The sequence below is a fragment of the Hylobates moloch genome, unplaced genomic scaffold, assembly GCF_009828535.3.
Source record: "Hylobates moloch isolate HMO894 unplaced genomic scaffold, HMol_V3 SCAFFOLD_1, whole genome shotgun sequence".
NCBI lineage: Eukaryota > Metazoa > Chordata > Mammalia > Primates > Hylobatidae > Hylobates > Hylobates moloch.
Genome location: NW_026652276.1, coordinates 141,455,790 through 141,474,579, shown reverse-complemented (window position 1 = coordinate 141,474,579; position 18,790 = coordinate 141,455,790). Strand labels below are relative to the sequence as shown.

At 37.2% G+C, this 18,790-nt stretch overlaps 1 protein-coding gene across 1 annotated transcript in view; it reads right to left on the bottom strand.

Moving 5' to 3' along the window:
- HIBADH (3-hydroxyisobutyrate dehydrogenase) overlaps positions 1–18,790 on the bottom strand; it is a 136,584-nt gene that overhangs the window by 14,032 nt on the left and 103,762 nt on the right. Inside the window, exon 5 of the mRNA XM_032758582.2 lies at positions 3,476–3,609. Within this exon, the coding sequence (XP_032614473.1) occupies positions 3,476–3,609 (134 nt within the window). The remainder of the gene's footprint in view (positions 1–3,475; positions 3,610–18,790) is intronic.

The following is an 18,790-nucleotide window of genomic DNA, read 5'->3' as shown; positions in this document are numbered from 1 at the left end:
TATTGGGAAGGGGAGGGAGACAACTAGCTTGATTTCAGTGTTCAGTATTGTTTAATCATCTCTGTCAATCACCTCATACTTCTAAATGAAAGTTACTTGCTTTTCAAGAAAAAGTTTGAAGTCCATGGGTTATTGCTGCCTGATTGTACTACAAATAGAGCTATGGCAAGTACAGTTGACCCTTGAAGGATGAGGGGGTTAGGGGTGCCAAACCCTCAGTGCAGTCAAAAACCCATGTGTAACTTTTGACTCTCCAAAAACTTAACTTCTAATAGCCCACTGTTGACTGGAAGCCTCGTCAATAACATAAACAGTTGATTAACACATATTTTGTATCTGTATTATATATTGTATTCTTATGGTAAAGCAAGCTAGAGAAAAAATGTTACTAAGGGAATCATTAAGGAAGATAAAATATATTTATTTTTCATTAAGTGGAAGTAGATCATCATAGAGGTCTTCAATCCCATCTTAATAATGAGTAGGCTGAGGAGGAAGAGGAGGGGCTGCTCTTTGCTGTCTCGGGGTGACGGAGGCAGAAGAGGTGGAGGTGGTAGAAGGGGAGGCAGAAGGGGCAGGCACACTCTGGATAACTTTATGGAAATTGTAATTTCTAACTGATGTTTTTGCTCTTTCATTTCTCTAAAAACGTTTTTGTATGGTACCAATCCGTCTTTCACTGTTTGCTTTATTTTCAGTGTCTGTATCATAGAAGGGTCCATGTTGTAAAAGAAGTTGAAAGGAGTCTTGAATAATCAGAACCGTTCTGCCATACTGTCTAATGTCAATTTGTTTCCTGGCACTGCTTTTGGCACATCTTCTTCCTCATCATCTGGCACTGTTCAGAAGCACTCATCTCCATCAAGTCTCTTCTGTTAATTACTCTGGTGTGGTCTCTATTAGCTCTTGAATTAATCCAAGATCCATATCTTGAAAGCTTTCATACACTCCCCACCTTTTTTGCCATATGCACAATCTCTTTAGTGATTTCCTTGATTGGCCCTGCCATAAATCCTGTGAAGTCCTGCACAACATCTGGACAGTTTTTTCCAGCAGGAATTTACTGTTAGGGGCTTGATGGCTTTCAAGGCATTTTCTACAATAAGAATGGCATCTTCAGTGGTGTAATCTTTCCAGATTTTCATGTTCTATCAGGGTTTTCTTCCACAGTGACAATCCTTCCCATACAGTACCATGTGTAATGAGCCTTAAAGGTCCTTATGATCCCCTACTCTAGAGGCTGAATTAGAGGCGCTGTGTTTAGGGGCAAGTTGGCCCCTTGGACACCTTCAGTGTTGAACTCATGTTATTCTGGGTGGCCAGGGGTACTGTCCAATATCAAAATAACTTTAAAAGTCAGTCCCTTACTGGCAAGATATTTCCTGACTCCAGAGACAAAGCCATCGATGGAAACAATCCAGAAACAGGGTTCTCATTGTCCAGGCCTTCTTGCTGTACAACCAAAAGACAGGCAGCTGGTATTTATCTTTTCACTTAAAGCCTCAGGAGTTAGCAACTTTACAGATAAGGGCAGTCCTGATTATCAACCCAACTGCATTTGTACAGGACAGTAGAGTTAGCCTATCCTTTCCTGCCTTAAATCCTGGTGCTGCTTGCTTCTCTTCCTAATAAATGTCCTTCGAGCATCCTTTTTTTTTTTCCCGTAATAGGGCACTTCTGTCTGCATTAAAAACTCATTCAGGCAGATATACTTTCTCTTCAATGATTTTTTTCTTAATGGCGCCTGGGAACTGTCTGCTGTCTCTTGGTTGGCAGAAGCTACTTCGCCTATTTCTTGATGTTTTTTAAGCAAACCTCTTCCTAAAATCATCAAACCATCCTTTGCTGGCATTAAATTCTCCAGCTTTAGATCCTTCACTTTCTTTTTGCTTTAAGTTGTCATGTAATGACTTCACTTTTTCTTGAATCATATTAGATGTAAGTATGCCCTTCTATAGCAATCCTGCATCTACATAAAAGCTGCATTTTCAATGTGAGATAAAACAATGTTCTGCCAAAAGTGCAAGCCTGCTGGAGTAGCTGCAGTGATGGGTTCATGACTATTCTTTTCTTTTTTTACAATGGTCCTTACATTGGCTTTATCTTGAAATGGAGGGCAAACCCAGCTGCAGACCTCAATCCATGGTATGTATCAGGCAATTCAACTTTTTCTTGTAATGTCATGACTTTTCTCAGCTTCTTAGGAGCACTTCCAGCATCACTAGTGGCACTTTGTATGGGTCCCATGGTGTCATTCAAGGTTTATGGTATTGCACTAAACATGATAAAAAATACAAGAGAATTCCAAGAGATCAATTTTTACTATGATACACAATTTACTGAAGAGATGAACCACTCACACAAAGATGATTAGTGTCACATGACATTTTATGCCCAATACTTGTAACACTTGAGTTCACTGCAATAGCAACAGGAGGTGGCCACAAAATTATTACGGTAGTACAGTATTACTACAGTTAATTTTATGCCATTATGATTTAATGCATCTTTACATTTATTTACATTTCTCTCAACTGTGAATGGTGCCATGTATGGTCTATAAATATTTGTAAATTTTGATAAATTTTAACTCTTTATAACAGATTTGTGCATATTTATAAACTAGTATCTATCTACATATATTTTATGCGTTCATGACATATCTAACTTTTTCTTAATGTTTTTGATATTTCTAGGCCATGTGGTTCATCTGTTTTTTCAAACTGTCACAAATCCTCAAAAAAATTTTCAATATATCTATGGAAAAAAATAGGTGTATAAGTGGGCCTATGGAGTTCAAATCTGTGTTGTTCAAGGGTCAACTGTAATTACAAAATTAGATGGAGGAAAATGGCAACTCAGAAACAAGCACTTCAAATAAAGGCAGTTTTAAGGATGATTTCAGTAGTTGCTGGGATGACAGACATGTCAAGATCCTAATAATGAATTTTTTTCCCCTTTTTTTTGAGATCGGTTCTTGCTCTGTCACCCAGGCTGACTGCAGTGGCTCTATCATGGCTCACTGTAGCCTCAATCCCCCACCCCTGGGCTCAGGTGATCCCCCCACCACCTCAGCCTCCTAAGTAGCTGGGACTATAAGTGTGTGTCACCACACTCGACTAACTTTTTTGTTTTTTGTAGAGATGGGGTCTTACTATGTTGCCCTGGCTGGTGTCAAACTCCTGGGCTTGAGTGATCCTCCTGCCTCAGCTTCCCAAAGTGTTGGGATTACAGGCATGAGCCATCACGTCTGGCCAATAATGGACGTATTTTTAATAAGTAAATTGGCTGATGTCTGCTTAAGCCCACCAGGAATGATGCAAAACTAATTTATTCCAAATAAATGTTTTAAAATCTGAGCAAACAAAGAATCCACAGGTTGAAGAAAGAAGAATAAAAATATGGTCAGGGAAGAGAAAGGAACATTAGTCAATTTTACATCATCAAGTCAAGGTCATTAATGTAAAAATCTTACCTGCCCAGTCCCAACAGCTCCACAGTACACCACGTTGGAGCCCATGCACCCCAGCAACTCTTGGGCAGCAGCAAATTCATCTTCAACTCCTCCCACCATAAACGTGAGGTTCCCAGATCGTGCAGCTCCTACACCTGAATCATTTGGGGGTAAAGGGATAGAAGCAAAAGAATATATTTCTTAAAATGTTTAGGCAGATAATAAAATTAGAGAAACCAACTAAAAACATCCTGCCTCCAATCTGTATTTATGCCAGGCATGTATAAGATACTCTAAATCTCTACAGAAATATTCAGCAATCAAGTATCGCCCAGATTAATCACAAACCCAAAGAGACAGATTCAGTTGTACTCTCAATCTCAACTCACCTTAATCATTTTGGCACAATCATGGCCTAACAGATAAGGGAACTTAAAATGTAAATGTTATTATTCCCATGCATCTATTATTCTCCTAAGAAACCTATTAAGTTATAGAAAGTATACCAAAAAAAGTTTTACCTGGGCCCTGATCAGCAAAGGAGCAGCCAGAGAGAGGGTCTGCTGCCCACGTTTGGATTCGGGATTCTTGCTCACTCACCCACTCTCCAAATACTATCTATAAGTGAGATCTACAAAGAGGGAGACCTGGCTCTTTGTTCCTTAAACAAGTAGGCATTTCAGATGGTAGATTCTTTTTTTAAGGCAAGGAAAACTGTTGCTTATTTTGACTGATTATTCTTATGTGTACTTTTCAATATTATTTGATTTTTCTTTTCCTTCCTGCTATACATCTTTTGGGCAATTTATTTTTAGTGATATGAGCAAGAAGAAGAAATAAACTTTAACACTGACTTCACTACTCCTTAGTAGCTTTTAACAGAGGCTTAATGCATGTTCATTCATTCTAATGATTGGAGAAACAACTTTCAATTTAGCACAGAAAATATGATCTAGACTTGTCCTAAAAGGGAGAGGAAGAAGCTTCATTCATCTAAATTTTTATTAACTATAAAATAAAACCAAGAGTATTATTACTGTTTTTAATATTGAAAGAAATCTTGATTCATAATTTTCAAGTTAGGCTTTATTTTTCAAAACTTCCCAGGCAAGTATGTGGAAGAACTTATTTTACAGTACAGTAAGAACAAAGAAACTGTAATTGTCTGTAGTATATATAAAATCTGGCCATTAGAATAGACAGCTGCAAGTAATGGTCTGCTTTTGAATTTAATGTGTTCAATGAAATACAGTATTTATATGTTTTTTAAAAGCCCAAGTGAAGAGATACCTATTTCATTCAAATTGTGAATATTTTGCTATTGTCAAATCAAATAGCTTTCTATTTTACAGTTTATACTATTCATAACCAATTATTAAAAGCCAAAAAAGTCAGCATTATGCTAGCCAAACAATCTTGGAAGAGTGAGTGCCCACATGTTATGAAAACATGAGATGCTCACACATATGGTTAAATTACATTATTTCGCAATATCTTCACTTTGAAATGGATTATAGACAAAAACCCAATTTATAAAAAATGCTTTCAATTAGCCAATCTATGTCATTCAAACATTCTTACAACATTAAAGTGACTGCTGTTTTGTTAGTTTCTAGTTTACTTTATCAAGATGGTAAACCATTAATGTTTTACAATTATTTTGCTCAATTTCTATAGCCATTTTTATTTAAACCATATAACTACCATTCCTCCTAATCCTGTTGATCTCACCTAGAGAAATTAAGTAGACAATTTAAGTCAAAGCTTACAAGCAAATCCAGCACTATCCATCATCGATCAATAGCTTTGCTTTGTATTTAGATTACAGACTGCTAAATAGCTTCAGAGTCATTTATTTAAAAAAAATTAATGCTGACAATGGTTCTCAGCTGGTTAGTCTTTTGACAGGTGTACTTTCTCACTTGTTCAAACACATATTTTAAAAAGCAGAAATCAGTTGCTTAAGCAAGAGAAGACCACAAAAGAAAGAATAATTTATCTTTTAATTCAGAGGTCTGTGGTAGTTCAACTCTTTCCTCATATTGATGTGGTATCATAATTATTTCTGACTTCACCATAACCTACACCCCAAAGTAAGCATCTAACTAAAATGGGTAATTCTAAAGTTTTGACATTCCTTGGAACCAAATCTTATCTCTCATACATATTCCTTTAATCATATAACACTATCAAGCCTAGTCCCACTGCAAAGGAGAATTAAGATCTAAATTAGCTAGGCATGTTGGCTCACATCTGTAATCCCAGCACTTTGGGAGGTTGAGGCTGGTGGACTGCTTGAGCCTAGAAGTTTGAGACCAGCCTGGGCAACATGAGGAAACCCTGTCTTTACAAAAAATACAAAAATTAGCTGGGCATGGTGGCATGTGCCTGTAGTCCCAGCTACTCAGGAGGCTGAGATGGAGGATTGCTTGAACCCAGAAGGTGGAGGCTGCAGTGAGCTGAGATCGCGCCACTGCACTCCAGCCTGGACAACAGAGCAAGACCCTGTCTCAAAAACAAAACAAAAAGACCGAAATTATCCTGAAATAAATGTAACCATTTTGAACTTAGGAAAGAATATCTAGAAAGCTGTGACTCTAAAACTGTGTAAGACAGCTTATGGATTTCAGAAGACATTGTATAGATGTTTATGTCTATCAAAAATGAAGAAATTTATTACAATGACATGCCATTTTGATTCTAGTCCATTTTCTAAAATATAAAAACACACAATGCATATTCGGGTTGTTGCTAGAATACTGGAAGAAATATTTATTTTACATATATTTTATTAATTATATATACAAAACCAAAATCCACCCTGTGCTTAATTCTATTACAGCATTTATCATACTTTATTAAAATCTTGGATTTTCTTGTCTGATTCCTCCATTATAAACTTCCTACAAAGTCAGCACTGAGGTCATAGCTTGCCAGCATCCCCATTACCTATTACAGTGCATGATATACTCAACAAATGGTTGGTTGATAAATAGCATTGTAGAAAGGGTAAAAGATCTGGAGATGTTATATTTTGTTTTGGGGATGTGCCACTTGCTGGCAAATTGTGTGACAAATTATTCAACTTCTGAGTCTCAGTGTATAAAACAGGAAAGTATTAATAACTTCTTCATAGATTGGCTGTGAATATGTGAATGTATGCTGTAATATAAAAATGCTATCTATTTATTTATTTTTTGAGACAGGGTCTTGCACTGTCACCCTGGCTGGAGTGTGATGATCATAGCTCACTGCAGCCTCAACTTCCCAGGCTCAAGCAATCCTCCCACCTCAGCCTTTCGAGTAGCTCGGACTACAGGCATGTGCCACTGTGCCTGGCTATTTGTTTTTGTTTTTGTTGTTGTTGTTTTTGGTAGAGACGGGGTTTCACTTTATTGCCCAGGTTGGTCTCGAACTCCTGGGCTCAAGCAATTCTCCTGCCTTGGTCTCCCAAAGTGCTGGGATTACAGGTATGAGCACCGTGCCCAGCTAAAAATGCTATTTAAATGTAAGGGCTTACTACTTTTCAACTTGAATTTGTGAAGTGGGCATTTTCCTATTTAGTTACTTAAGCCATTGTCTTCTCTGGGATAATTTTAGCCTCTCTTTTTAAGTATTAGCGGGTTTGGGCTGCACCTATAAATAACAGAAGCAGGATGGCACAGATTAAGAAGAATTTTAGTGGTCTACAGACCCTATGTTAAGATGACATCACTGTGAAGACTTCTTGCAAAATCTTTCTCTGGCAGCATAGTGAATGGGAAAGACAAGAAATCTGCATTTGTTTTATCTATTCAACACAATTAACTAAGAATCAGGCCCTGTGGTAAGCCCTTGGGTGAAGGATGAATCACAAATGTCCCTGCTCCTAAGAAGGTACACACTGGTGATTCAGCCACTTCTCTCACTGTCCATCCCTACTACCCTGGTCTGAGCCACAGGTAACTCCTGCCTGGATTACTGCAATAGTCTCCTAATTTATTTCTCTTCTCCTCTTGTCTCTGTAGTCTGTTCTCCATATAGCAGCTAGAAGAATCCTCTTAAAATATAGATCTAGTTCACCCATCTCATGTTTGTTCCCTATTCCCAACCCTCCAAAGACTTCCTATCCCTCTCAGTATAAAATCCCAAGTCCTACAAAGCCCTACATGATGTGGCTCTGGGCTACCTCTCCTATTTCATTTCATATCATTCTTCCCATCACTTACTGCTTTCCAGCCACCTTGCCCTCCTTGCTGTTCTTGAAACAGGTGAAGTATGTTCCCATCTCAAAGCCTTGAACTTGCTATTCCTTTTGCCTGAAATGTTCTTCCCCCAGATACTCATGACTGGTATAGTTTAGTTCATTCAGGCCTCTGTTCAAAATTCACCTCTTCAGAGAGGCCTTCCCTGACCACTCAACCTAACAATCTAAAATAGCATCTCATCACTCTCTCCTTTTCCTGCTTCAATTTTATTCATAGCATTTATCACCTCTTTAACACTTTCATTTGTTTCTGGTCTGTATTCCCTAGAATAACACTAGCTCCATGAGGGCAGTGATTGTTGGCTCACTCACTCACATCCACTAGCTCTAGTACATAAGAGATTCTCAGGAGGCAAGAGAGAAGGAAAGTCTCAAGGAAACAGACAACGACTGTAATACCATGTGATAACTGCTCTCACAAGATATGCACAAGATGCCAAGGATTACAGACAAAGCATTTCTATCATTCCAGCAAGTCATTAAATGCTGCTCACCCTGTTTCTTCATCTAGGATGTGAAGTGGTTAGAGAAAATTATCACTGAATTCATTTTAAGCTTTTGAAATTCTATGATAATTTTTGGGTTTTCAAGTTCATAATCATCCACTTTCCCACATTTATTATATTAATACACAAAACTATGGCATGTTTTACTTTGTACAAAAAATATTGTTCCAAATGAGAAAAAAGAAAATTTTCTCATATAACTACATTAACTCTAAAAAGCCTAAATATTTATGGCTGCCTTTAGTGCTTTTTCTAATACTTTCCTGTGGTGATGTCTCTAGTGTTTCTCTCCCATAATACTAGAATCGGAAACATTGAACTCATTTGTACAAATAAATGAAAAAGCAAATGCCCAAACCATGCAAAATGCGTAGCTGACTACCCTGATTTTAAAGTGATAGACATCTGTCACTTCTCGTGGTAGTCTGTTTTGATTTTAATAAGCCTTATAGTGGAGAAGCACTTTTAAATCTAAGCACAAATCCTCTAAGTCAGCCTCTCTCTCTCTCAAAAAAAAAAAAAGTATCATAGATGACTCCATTTGCTAAAACTACCTTCCTTCTTCCCTTCCACACCTACTTATAGTTGACATCAAAAATGCGATCATTGGAGATCCATTCTTCAGTGGTCCTCAACCCTGAGAATGAGGAAGAAACAATCTTTGTTCTCACGGAGTTTGAAATCTTGTGCTTGTGATGGTGGAGGGAGGGAGAAGTTGGAGAATGGAGGTGGGGGAAGGGGTAAGGAAAATACATATAGCTAATAAAAGAGTCAGATTCATGCTATTACAGGGCATACAGTTGTACAGAGGTCCAAAGAGGAAAAATATCATCAGCAAATATTTATTTAGTGCCTTTAACAACTTGCTAGATCTTTGTGCTATGTGTAAAGATTCAATGAGTAAACATATTTGCTGAATCAAAAATAAGGACTTGTTTTCTGTTATATTCAGAAACTACTTGAAATATGACCATCACAGAAAGTCCAAAATGTAAGGTCATGGTAGATATAAAACCTAGTCTTTGCACTCAAAAAGTCCAAAATATAATTAGGGAAAAGAGATGTATAACCAGAAGAAAATGCCAAAAGGTAGCATCACATACCAAGTGTCAGATGAATGAGGGCAATCGCCACCAAATCCTGATTCCCCCTTTCCTTTCATTTTTCAACCCTCGTCATTGAAAGAATAATGAATTCTCAGAAAGAGAAGGGGTGAAAAAACAAGATATTGTTCTTGAAGAGTAATATTCTTGCTGTCAACTGTAGGTAGGCATATAAAAACTGGTAAGAATATAGGTATTCTGAATCCATTTGCAAATCTAGTTCAGAGCAGTTTAATATGAACTGAGCAAGTAATCTGGTATGCTTTTTATTAGACGCTGAGTTCTGCCTGTTATCTAAATGCACATAATACTCCACCTCTCTTCACAACCAATGTGGGTTTGCTTATCAGAGCAAAAAAATTAGAGAGCTTTTAGAAAATCAGAAATAAGGAGAAATAAGTTCAAGAGACCTACTGTACAACACGGTGATTATAGTTAATAACAATTTATTGTATTCTTGAAAATTGCTGAGAGTAGATTTTAAGTGCTTTTATCACAAAAATAGTATGTGAGGTAATGCATATGTTAATTAGTTCGGTTTAGCCATTCCACAATATGTACATCTTTCAAAATATGTTGTACATGCTAAATATATACAATTTTTATTTGTCAATTAAAAAATGAAATCGAATTTTCAAAGGAAAACAAAATCAGTATTAAGAACAATAAAAAAAGAAACCATAGTATCTCACAACAAATCTCAAATATAGATCTGAGTATCTTAGAAGTCTTGGGAAACTCTATTTGGGAGCAAGCATATCTTTTCCTTGAACTGAGTTAACATATTTTTTAAAATTCTCATTTGGAACTTCATGCAGGAACAGTAAATGAAGTAATGAGCAATGTTTTAACATTTTTGCATCAAAAATAGTGACCTTTTTTCCCCAAGATAAACTGAATTGAAGCTTGGTTCTTGCTTTATATCCTTTTCAGGCTAATCTTAGCCTTATACCTATAAAAGAAGTAAAACTTAAATCACCTCATTCTAACATTTATGCTAATCTGTCTCCTAATCTTTGGGCAGTTTTATTTGATATAAGAATGAAAACAGGCTCAAGGCTTAAGTTATACATTAACATGAAAATAACCAGCAACTGAAAACATTATTCACTATTACTTAGCATTTCTTTTCTTTTCTTTTTTTTTTTTTGAGATGGAGTCTCGCTCAGTCGCCAGGCTGGAGTGCAGTGGCACAATCTCAGCTCATTGCAACCTCCGCCCCCCAGGTTCAAGCGATTCTCCTGCCTCAGCCTCCCGAGTAGCTGGGACTACAGGCGCGCGCCACCACACCTAGCTAAATTTTTTTGTATTTTTAGTAGAGACGGGGTTTCACCATGTTGGCCAGGATAGTCTCGATCTCTTTGCTTCATGATCCTCCTGCCTCGGCCTCCCAAAGTGCTGGGATTACAGGCGTGAGTCACCACGCCCAGCCAGCATTTCTTATATAGTCTCAAAGTTCCTCCCATTTTTTCTCCATTAAGTTATTCTTTCTGAAGTATCTGTATATTTATGCTTCAGCAAAAAGGAGAACTACATAACTCACTGTACCCTCTCTTCTGTCTTGAGTTGTAGGAAGCAATGAATTTTCTCTTCTCTCCTTAAATGATCTCTGATTTTTAAATCTGTATTTTCCTTGTCAATGAATCCTAATTACTTCTCTGGTCTCATCTAACCCTTGCAACAAAAACTACCACTCAATGCACACTGAAAACTATTTGCAATGGCCAGAATGTGCAATGATTTTTCATGCACCCATGCCTATCTTGGGCTGTTCCCACACATGAAATACCCTTCTCTGCCTTCTTTGCCTGGCTAACTCCTACTTATTTTTCAAGACTCAACTCACGACAACTCTGAGAAGTATTTCATGACCCTCCTTTCTCTATTCTTAAAACATTCCTGGTGATATCTCTAATAAAGCACTTACACTATAATCAATGATTTTTTTGGTGTGTCTTATTAAGATCCTTATTGGCATGAGCTGTTTGAATCTTCGCACCCAGCACATGGCATGTGCCTGATAAATGTTAATTTTCTTCTTAGTAGGCAGGCAGATATCAATGGCTAATAAAATGATCAAGAATACTCATTAAGACTCATTAAGGCTTAATATTTTCTAGTTTATCAAAAAGCTCTTTTTGGTATCAATGTATTTATTGTAATCTTGAAAATTACTGACAGTAGATTAAGTAACTTCACCACACCACACCAAACACACACATACACACACACACACACACACACACAGATGGTTAGTATGTGAGGTAATTAACTAGCTCAGTTTGGCCAATCTACAATGTATACATATTTTATAACATGTACACAATATATACAATTTTTATTTGTCAATTACTTTTTTAAAAGCTCAACTTTGGGGCAGCATGATTATTTACACGTGGTAATGGCATTTTCACTTACTGCTACATAAACATGCATAAGCTAAGTGTACATGTATGGAGACATTATTATGAAGAGTTAAAAGTGAAAAACGTGATTGAGGTAAAAGACTTGGAAAGAAATCACAGTGCAGGGTCACACCTCTTGGACTAGTTGTAACACCTCTCAATCTTGGTTTCTTCATCTGAAAACAGTGATAAAAACACTAGCCATACTAACTTTGACACTCAAATGAAATAATACATTGGAAAGGTATATAGCTATTACACAAATGTTATAAAAAATTTAAACATAACAAGTAAATTTATTCAGCTTAGACATGTTGAAGTCTTTGACCTAACAGTAGCAAAGAGCTGAAATTTGGAATTTAGCCTTACTGAAAAGCTGACCCAAAGAATTATGATAGATAAACCATGATGCAGGTGCTGATAACTTAGACGAACTACTCCCAAGTTACAAATAAGGAGATCATTTTCAATTGTATGGCTATTAGAAAGAAGGCTTCAAGTCCAAAGAGGGAAGAGATGGAAAACTAAAAAGTACAATTCAAATTATATTTGTCTTTAATACTGTAAAAATATTACCGCCAAAGCACTTCCATTGTTATATAGCCAAACATAGTAAATCACTTAATTTACTCAAAAGAACTTAAATGTTTTAACCAGTGTGCCATCAAAAGAGATCAAGAAGAGGACCAATGGGACTTGGGCTGCAATGTGAGCCATCTTTAAAATGCAATTGTTCTAATCATTTTCTACAGATGCAGCCTCACAAGGGGCTGCTGTCACAGGGACCATTTACGACTTGTTATGGTGTCTCTATTGTTTACCAGCGACATTCGCAGAAAAAGGCGACAGCTGGGACAGAAAGCTGCTACTCAACGAACAATATAATCCCGTGAAAGTAATCAACAAATTTAAGGGTGTTAATTAACTTTACACTTTATCATGTTCAATTAGTTGTCCTTTCTAGAAAAGATTGCCGTGCACAATCAGTTTAGAGCGTGCCATGTTTGATTTGTAAGTGATCACTGTTTCTGTTTCAGAGTCCATGTCAGATGTTCTCTTGGGTTTTGGTGACACAGATGAATGGCTTTGCACATGTTAGGGGTGATCTGGTTTAACATAAGCCAGTATAACATAACCCCTTGTTAACACTATTTCTGGCATTATCCAAGCTGGAAACAGAAAAGCAAAAACACTCACAGCACTCTTCTGGAGTCAGATAAACAAAGTTTAGTTAGCTTTTCCTGAAATAAACACAGACACAAATACATGAAGAAATAAGCAATTTTTCATCATTATTTTCAGAGTAAGACTTGTCTTTCAGGGGCATGTTTGGGATCATTTCCTCCCAGCAAGATCTCAAAGCTCTGCTGCATTATGCACAAAGCACCACTGTATCCTCAGACTTTACATAATGCAGACAGTCTTTTTTATGGCAGTTGAATAAATGCTAGGGATGTGTTAAGTGCCAGCTTGTGTTAAATTCTAGAATATGACTTTTAAATCCAGAAACTGTATTTCACAAGTATGAAAAATCTGCAGGAAGAATATTAATCCATGAATGCAATTTGCCTTCTCTCTTACCTTAATGCACCTGTTCCTACTTGCTAATAGGACAAGGAAAAGCTCATGATGGAGTGACAATATATTCAGTATTGCATTTTAATGAAAGTCACTGCAGTAGTTCCTCTGAATTGATAAATAGAGCTCTGCATCAAAATATTTCATAAGCCATTGACAAAGTGAACAAAACTCAAAACTGAGATTTGGTAGGTGTTTATCTTTAAGAAAACAAAAGCAAGGGACATGCATCTATTTTTTTAGAAGAGGCATCTACATAGGATTGTGAAACATCTTAATAAAGCTATACCTTGCTCTTACAGACTAGCCATTTCCTGCACAACACACAAATTAAATGCATATAAATAAACTATAGCTGATTAGCTAAAGCCTACACAAGGACAAAGCTGAACTTCTTCAAAATAGAAAAGTTGTTAACTCTGAAAGCTAATAATGTCCTAAGTTAAATATTAAAGAAGGAAATTATAGGCTATATCTGAAACAGCTGAAACCACAATACACAGCAGCAGAAAACATTAGTTTTCTGCAGAAGATCTGCAGGGAGAAGAGAAGCGGTCGATAGATCCTTAAATTGGAAGCAATAGCCGTTCTTCTATCCCAAGTTGGCAGCTGCTACATTTGCAGACCTGGTTCATTATTTACCCATAATGACCATCAAGCTGCAGTCAAAGTCAGATCACAACAACTGTCAGCAGCTCTTTTAATTAGCCTTGCTTGAATTCAGATAAATATCACAATAGACCTGCTTATGCTGAAAGAGCAACAGAATGTTCCGCATGGAGCTGGCTGGCTTGAGGAGGACCGATGCAGTACAGAAGCCGTAAGACAGAAATGCAGAGTGGGGTTTTTAAAGGGAGGGCAAATCAGAGAATGAAATGGTTTTCTTTTATTCTAAAAATCACTTTAAAAAGCAATTCCCTGGCATTCACCTCAGATCAAGATGGTGTACAATGTTGGTTTACAATAAAACGCTAAACTCCTGAAAGCTAAATAGCTGGAGCACAAAGAGAGTTAACTTAATGCCCCTGGAAAATATGATTTTTAAAACCCCGTCTTGCAAATAATGTCTCTTTCAGCTTTAAAAGTCATTTTTATTTTTACTATATTTATTTGAGATGGAGTTTTGCTCTTGTCGCCCAGGCTGGAGTACAATGGTGTGATCTTGGCTCACTACAACCTCTGCCTCCCAGGTTCAAGCGATTCTCCTGCCTCAGCCTCCCAAGTAGCTGGGTTTGTTTGTTTGTTTATGGAGTTTCGCTCTTTTCACCTAGGCTGGAGTACAGCGGTGCAATCCCAGCTCACTGCAACCTCCGCCTCTCGGGTTCAAGTGATTCTCCTGCCTCAGCCTCCTGAGTAGCTGGGATTATAGGCGCCCACTACCACAGCCGGCTGATTTTTGTATTTTTAGTAGAGACAGGGTTTCACCATGTTGGCCAGGCTTGTCTCGAACTCCTGACCTCAGGTGATCCACCTGCCTCAGCTTCCCAAAGTGCTGAGATTACAGGCGCGAGCCACCGCACCAAGCCAAAAGTCATTTTTAAAAGCCAAATAAGAGAAAAAAAAAGCCAAATAGCTTGTAATCTTTATGTCCTTCTAGTTTACTTTCTTTAGGCAACACGTGGTTTGTAACATTTCTGTGATTGGAGTTGGCTATTTTCCTATAAGTTTCACATGCATCCTTTCATTCAGCATTAACAATCACAAAGTAAAACAAGGCCAATAACCAAATTCTCAGTAATCCAATTACCACCAATACCACACCCTTCTGGGTATCCTCCCATCCCTAATCCCTGTCTAGTTTGCTTGAGAAGAAAAACAGGCATAATAATCATGTGCCCTCTATTTTAAAGAGAACTGATGATTCACATGAGTTCTGTTATAATTTTGAGGGTAGGTATAAAGAAGTAATGGCTGTCAGAGAAAAGAGGGAAGAGAGTAAGAAGAAATAAGCAAAAGGCAAGACAATAACCCAGCGGCAAATAGTAGAAAACTGAGGACAGCAAAAAACTAAAGATTAAGAGAAGGCTGTGCTAATAAGCTACACTTGGCTAACCAGGAATTATCTCTTTCATGTGAAAATCCCTTGAAAATGTGGACTCTCATATTTTGGGGTTGAGGTACAGTTGAAGAGGGTGCCAATTCCTACAATGAGTTGAGTATGGTCCACTGTGCCATTCTTGCTAGCCCCTCAGCCAATGCATAGCCTTTTGCAACCATTTCTGATGGTGCATTAACATAACATTAAGGAAAAGTAACTAACCAGATTTGCGTGAGGACAAAGGACACAGTACTGCTTGTATAGAGTTTGGATGCCACGTGACTGTTTCCTTATTGAGCAGAAAAACACTCCTCTGGGAAGTAGTTTAAAAAATTATTATATTTTTGGTCTACTTCAAGTACTAAAACCTTGGAATAAAATATTTACAGAATTCTGTATATGCGATAAAGGCAACCACTGCTTAATGGTGATAATTTAAGTGGGGAGAACTGTTCTTCCGGTTTCATGAGAACCAATCACAGCAAAAGGAACATTGCTTGCTCTTTTTTTTTTTTTTTTTAATAAAGACTAAGCCAAATACATAAACCTATTATGGATAATGGCCTTCTCCCTCCTCAGCCCTTAATACAACCCACCTCCTGACTACATACAACTTGTTTCAGTAGAACACTGAGTTCAAAGACAAGACTCAACTTGTCAGTTCCAAGTCTAGAGTCAAAATTTCAACTATCTATCAGCTAATTCTTACTATTGGCCCTCAGAAGCACAATGAATTCAACATGTCCAAACACCTTTTGCCCTCCTACCCTCTCCTCAAATAGACCCCAAATTGGTCTCCTGCATGTCCATTCAGTTATCATGTTACCATTACCCACTTCTGGCAGCATTTCCAAATTTACAGTGATATAAATGTATAGATATGTATTATTTATTTGGATCACTTGAAAGACAATTCAATACTATGCCAAGAAGTTCAGGCATATAAAAAAAGTACCCAGCCAGTCAAAATCTAGAGACATGATTCATGCAGTATTTGCAAAAATAAAATAGAAACAAATCCTCGTAAAAATCATGTCTATCTTCTCAAGTCAAATATATATGCATGCAAGTGTGTGTCCTGAAAGCTTAACCTGTTAGGGTCACATGATCAAGGGTAGCCAACTGCATTTCTTTCCTTGCCCTTTCTCTTCAAGGGGGTATACTAAATAAACACCTTCAAGTGTATTCTGAAAACGAAATATATTAAAGATAGTCGTGAATTAGAGAATACAGAAAGGATTTTAACTTAATGCAAAAAACATTCCACTTTGATAAATTACAGTATTTGAAAAAACGTCCACCATAAGTTACTAATTCTAAGACTCAGTTTTCTCACTTATTACATGAACTGAGTAATATCTGCCTTGACAGGACTGTGAAAGACTACATAAGCAATGCTCGATACACGACAGTCATTCTGTGTCCTCTAGAAAAGTCGAGTATCTTTTTACATAGTTCACTGGGTTTCCTCTTCAGTAAATTGCCTATCATATATTTCTCTACTTTTCTCCTGATTCTTGGTCTTTTTCTTGTTAATTATAGATTTTATGTCTACTCTGTTATATATTTTGCAAATAATTTCCCTCAGTCTGTTGTTGCCTTTTGACTTTTCTTTTTGTCACAAAGATGTGTGTGTGTGTGCGTGTTTTCAATTTTTGGATCTGTTAATTTTTTTAATGGTTTTTTATTATTTGTCTTGCTTCAGAAGGTTTTCCTCATTCTAAGATTTTGAAAGAATTCTCTTAGACATTTCTTTGGCCTTTTTACACATTTTTTTAAACAGTTATTTAATCCATCTGCTATTTATTTTCAGTGTATGGGGTGAAGTAGGGATCTGCCCCCCACAATGAATTGTCCTAACACAATTTATTAAAGAATTCATTTCCCCACTGATCTGATTGCCTTACTCAGATTCTAAGTACCTATACATACAAGGGTCTGTTTGGGGACTTAACTCTGTCTCCCAGTCTGTCTGTTCTTGAACAAATATCATGCTGTTTTAATCACTGCAACTTTATACTGTGTTCTGATACTTATGGAGTCCTAATTGCCTTATTAAAAATTTTTTTGGGGCAGGTGCCTATAATATTTGGGAGGCCAAGGCAGGAGGATAGAGAATAAAGGAGGATAGAAGAGGATAGAGCCTGAGCCCAGGAAACCTGCCTGGGCAACATGGTGAGACCCTGTCTCGACAAAAATTTTTAAAATTAGCTGAACATGGTAACACGCGCCTGTGGTTCCAGCTACTCAGGAGGCTGAGGCAGGAGGATCACTTGAGCCTAGGAGGTTGAGGCTATAGCAAGGCATGTTCACACCACTGCACTCCAGCCTGAACAACAGAGTGAGACCCTGTCTAAAAATGAAAAAAAAAAAATTGGCATTTTTTATTTACTTATTCTCCCAGATGAGCTTAAGGTTTTTTTTTTAAAGAAATAACATGGTTTTGCATTACAATTTATATATTATCTCAAGAGAATGGACATGTTTACATGCTTTCTCAAGCAGATAAGTGGTGTCTCCATTTATTCAGATCTTATTTTGCCTTTATAGTTTTGTCATCTTCCTCATATAGGTCTTACATATTTCTTGTTAAATTTGTTAAGTACTATTCTAGACCTTAGAACCAAGAATAATATTAAACTATATTATGTAGTTACATATTGTCTTAGTCTGTTTTGTGCTCCTATCACAGAATATCACAGACTGGGAAATTTATAAAGAGCAGAAATGTATTTTTTCACAGTTTTGGAGGCTGGGAAGTCCAAGATCAAGGCATCAACAGGTTCAGTTGTCTGGTGAGGGCTGCTCTCTGCTTCTAAGATGGCACCTTGTTGCTGCATCCCCTCCAGAGGGGAGGAACATTGTGTCTTCACATGGCAGAAGACAGAAGGGCAAGCACAACAAACTCCCTCCATGACGCCTTCTTATAAGGGGGCCTACTCCCATTCAGGAAAGGAGGAACCCTCATGACCTAATCACCTCTTAAAGACCCCACCTCTTAATATCTTTACATCGGCCGGTAAGTATTAACACCTGAATTTTGGGGAGGACACATTCAAACCGTAGCACAATATACAAGAACTAAGTATTACTTGAAGACTACATAAGATTTGTCTTTTAAAACCATCTTTACTTTGTTCCTTCTTAGTAATGGCTATTTGAATATCTCTGGTCATTGGAAGTTTACTCATGTGTTTACTTCTTCTTTAATCAATTTTGGTAACTTATTTTTTCCTAGAAAATCACCTATTTCCTCTGGACTTTCCATTTTTCTGCCCCCAAACTTACAATTCTTTATTTCATCCATATCTGTGTGCAATCTCTTATCTTATTCTTGATGCTCATGGTTTCTATTTTTCTTGGTGAAACTTCTTAAAGATTTGTCTTCTGAAAGACCAGTTCTTGGTTTTATTCAATGATCCTATTTTTCTTGTTGTTAACTAATTTCCTAATTAATTCC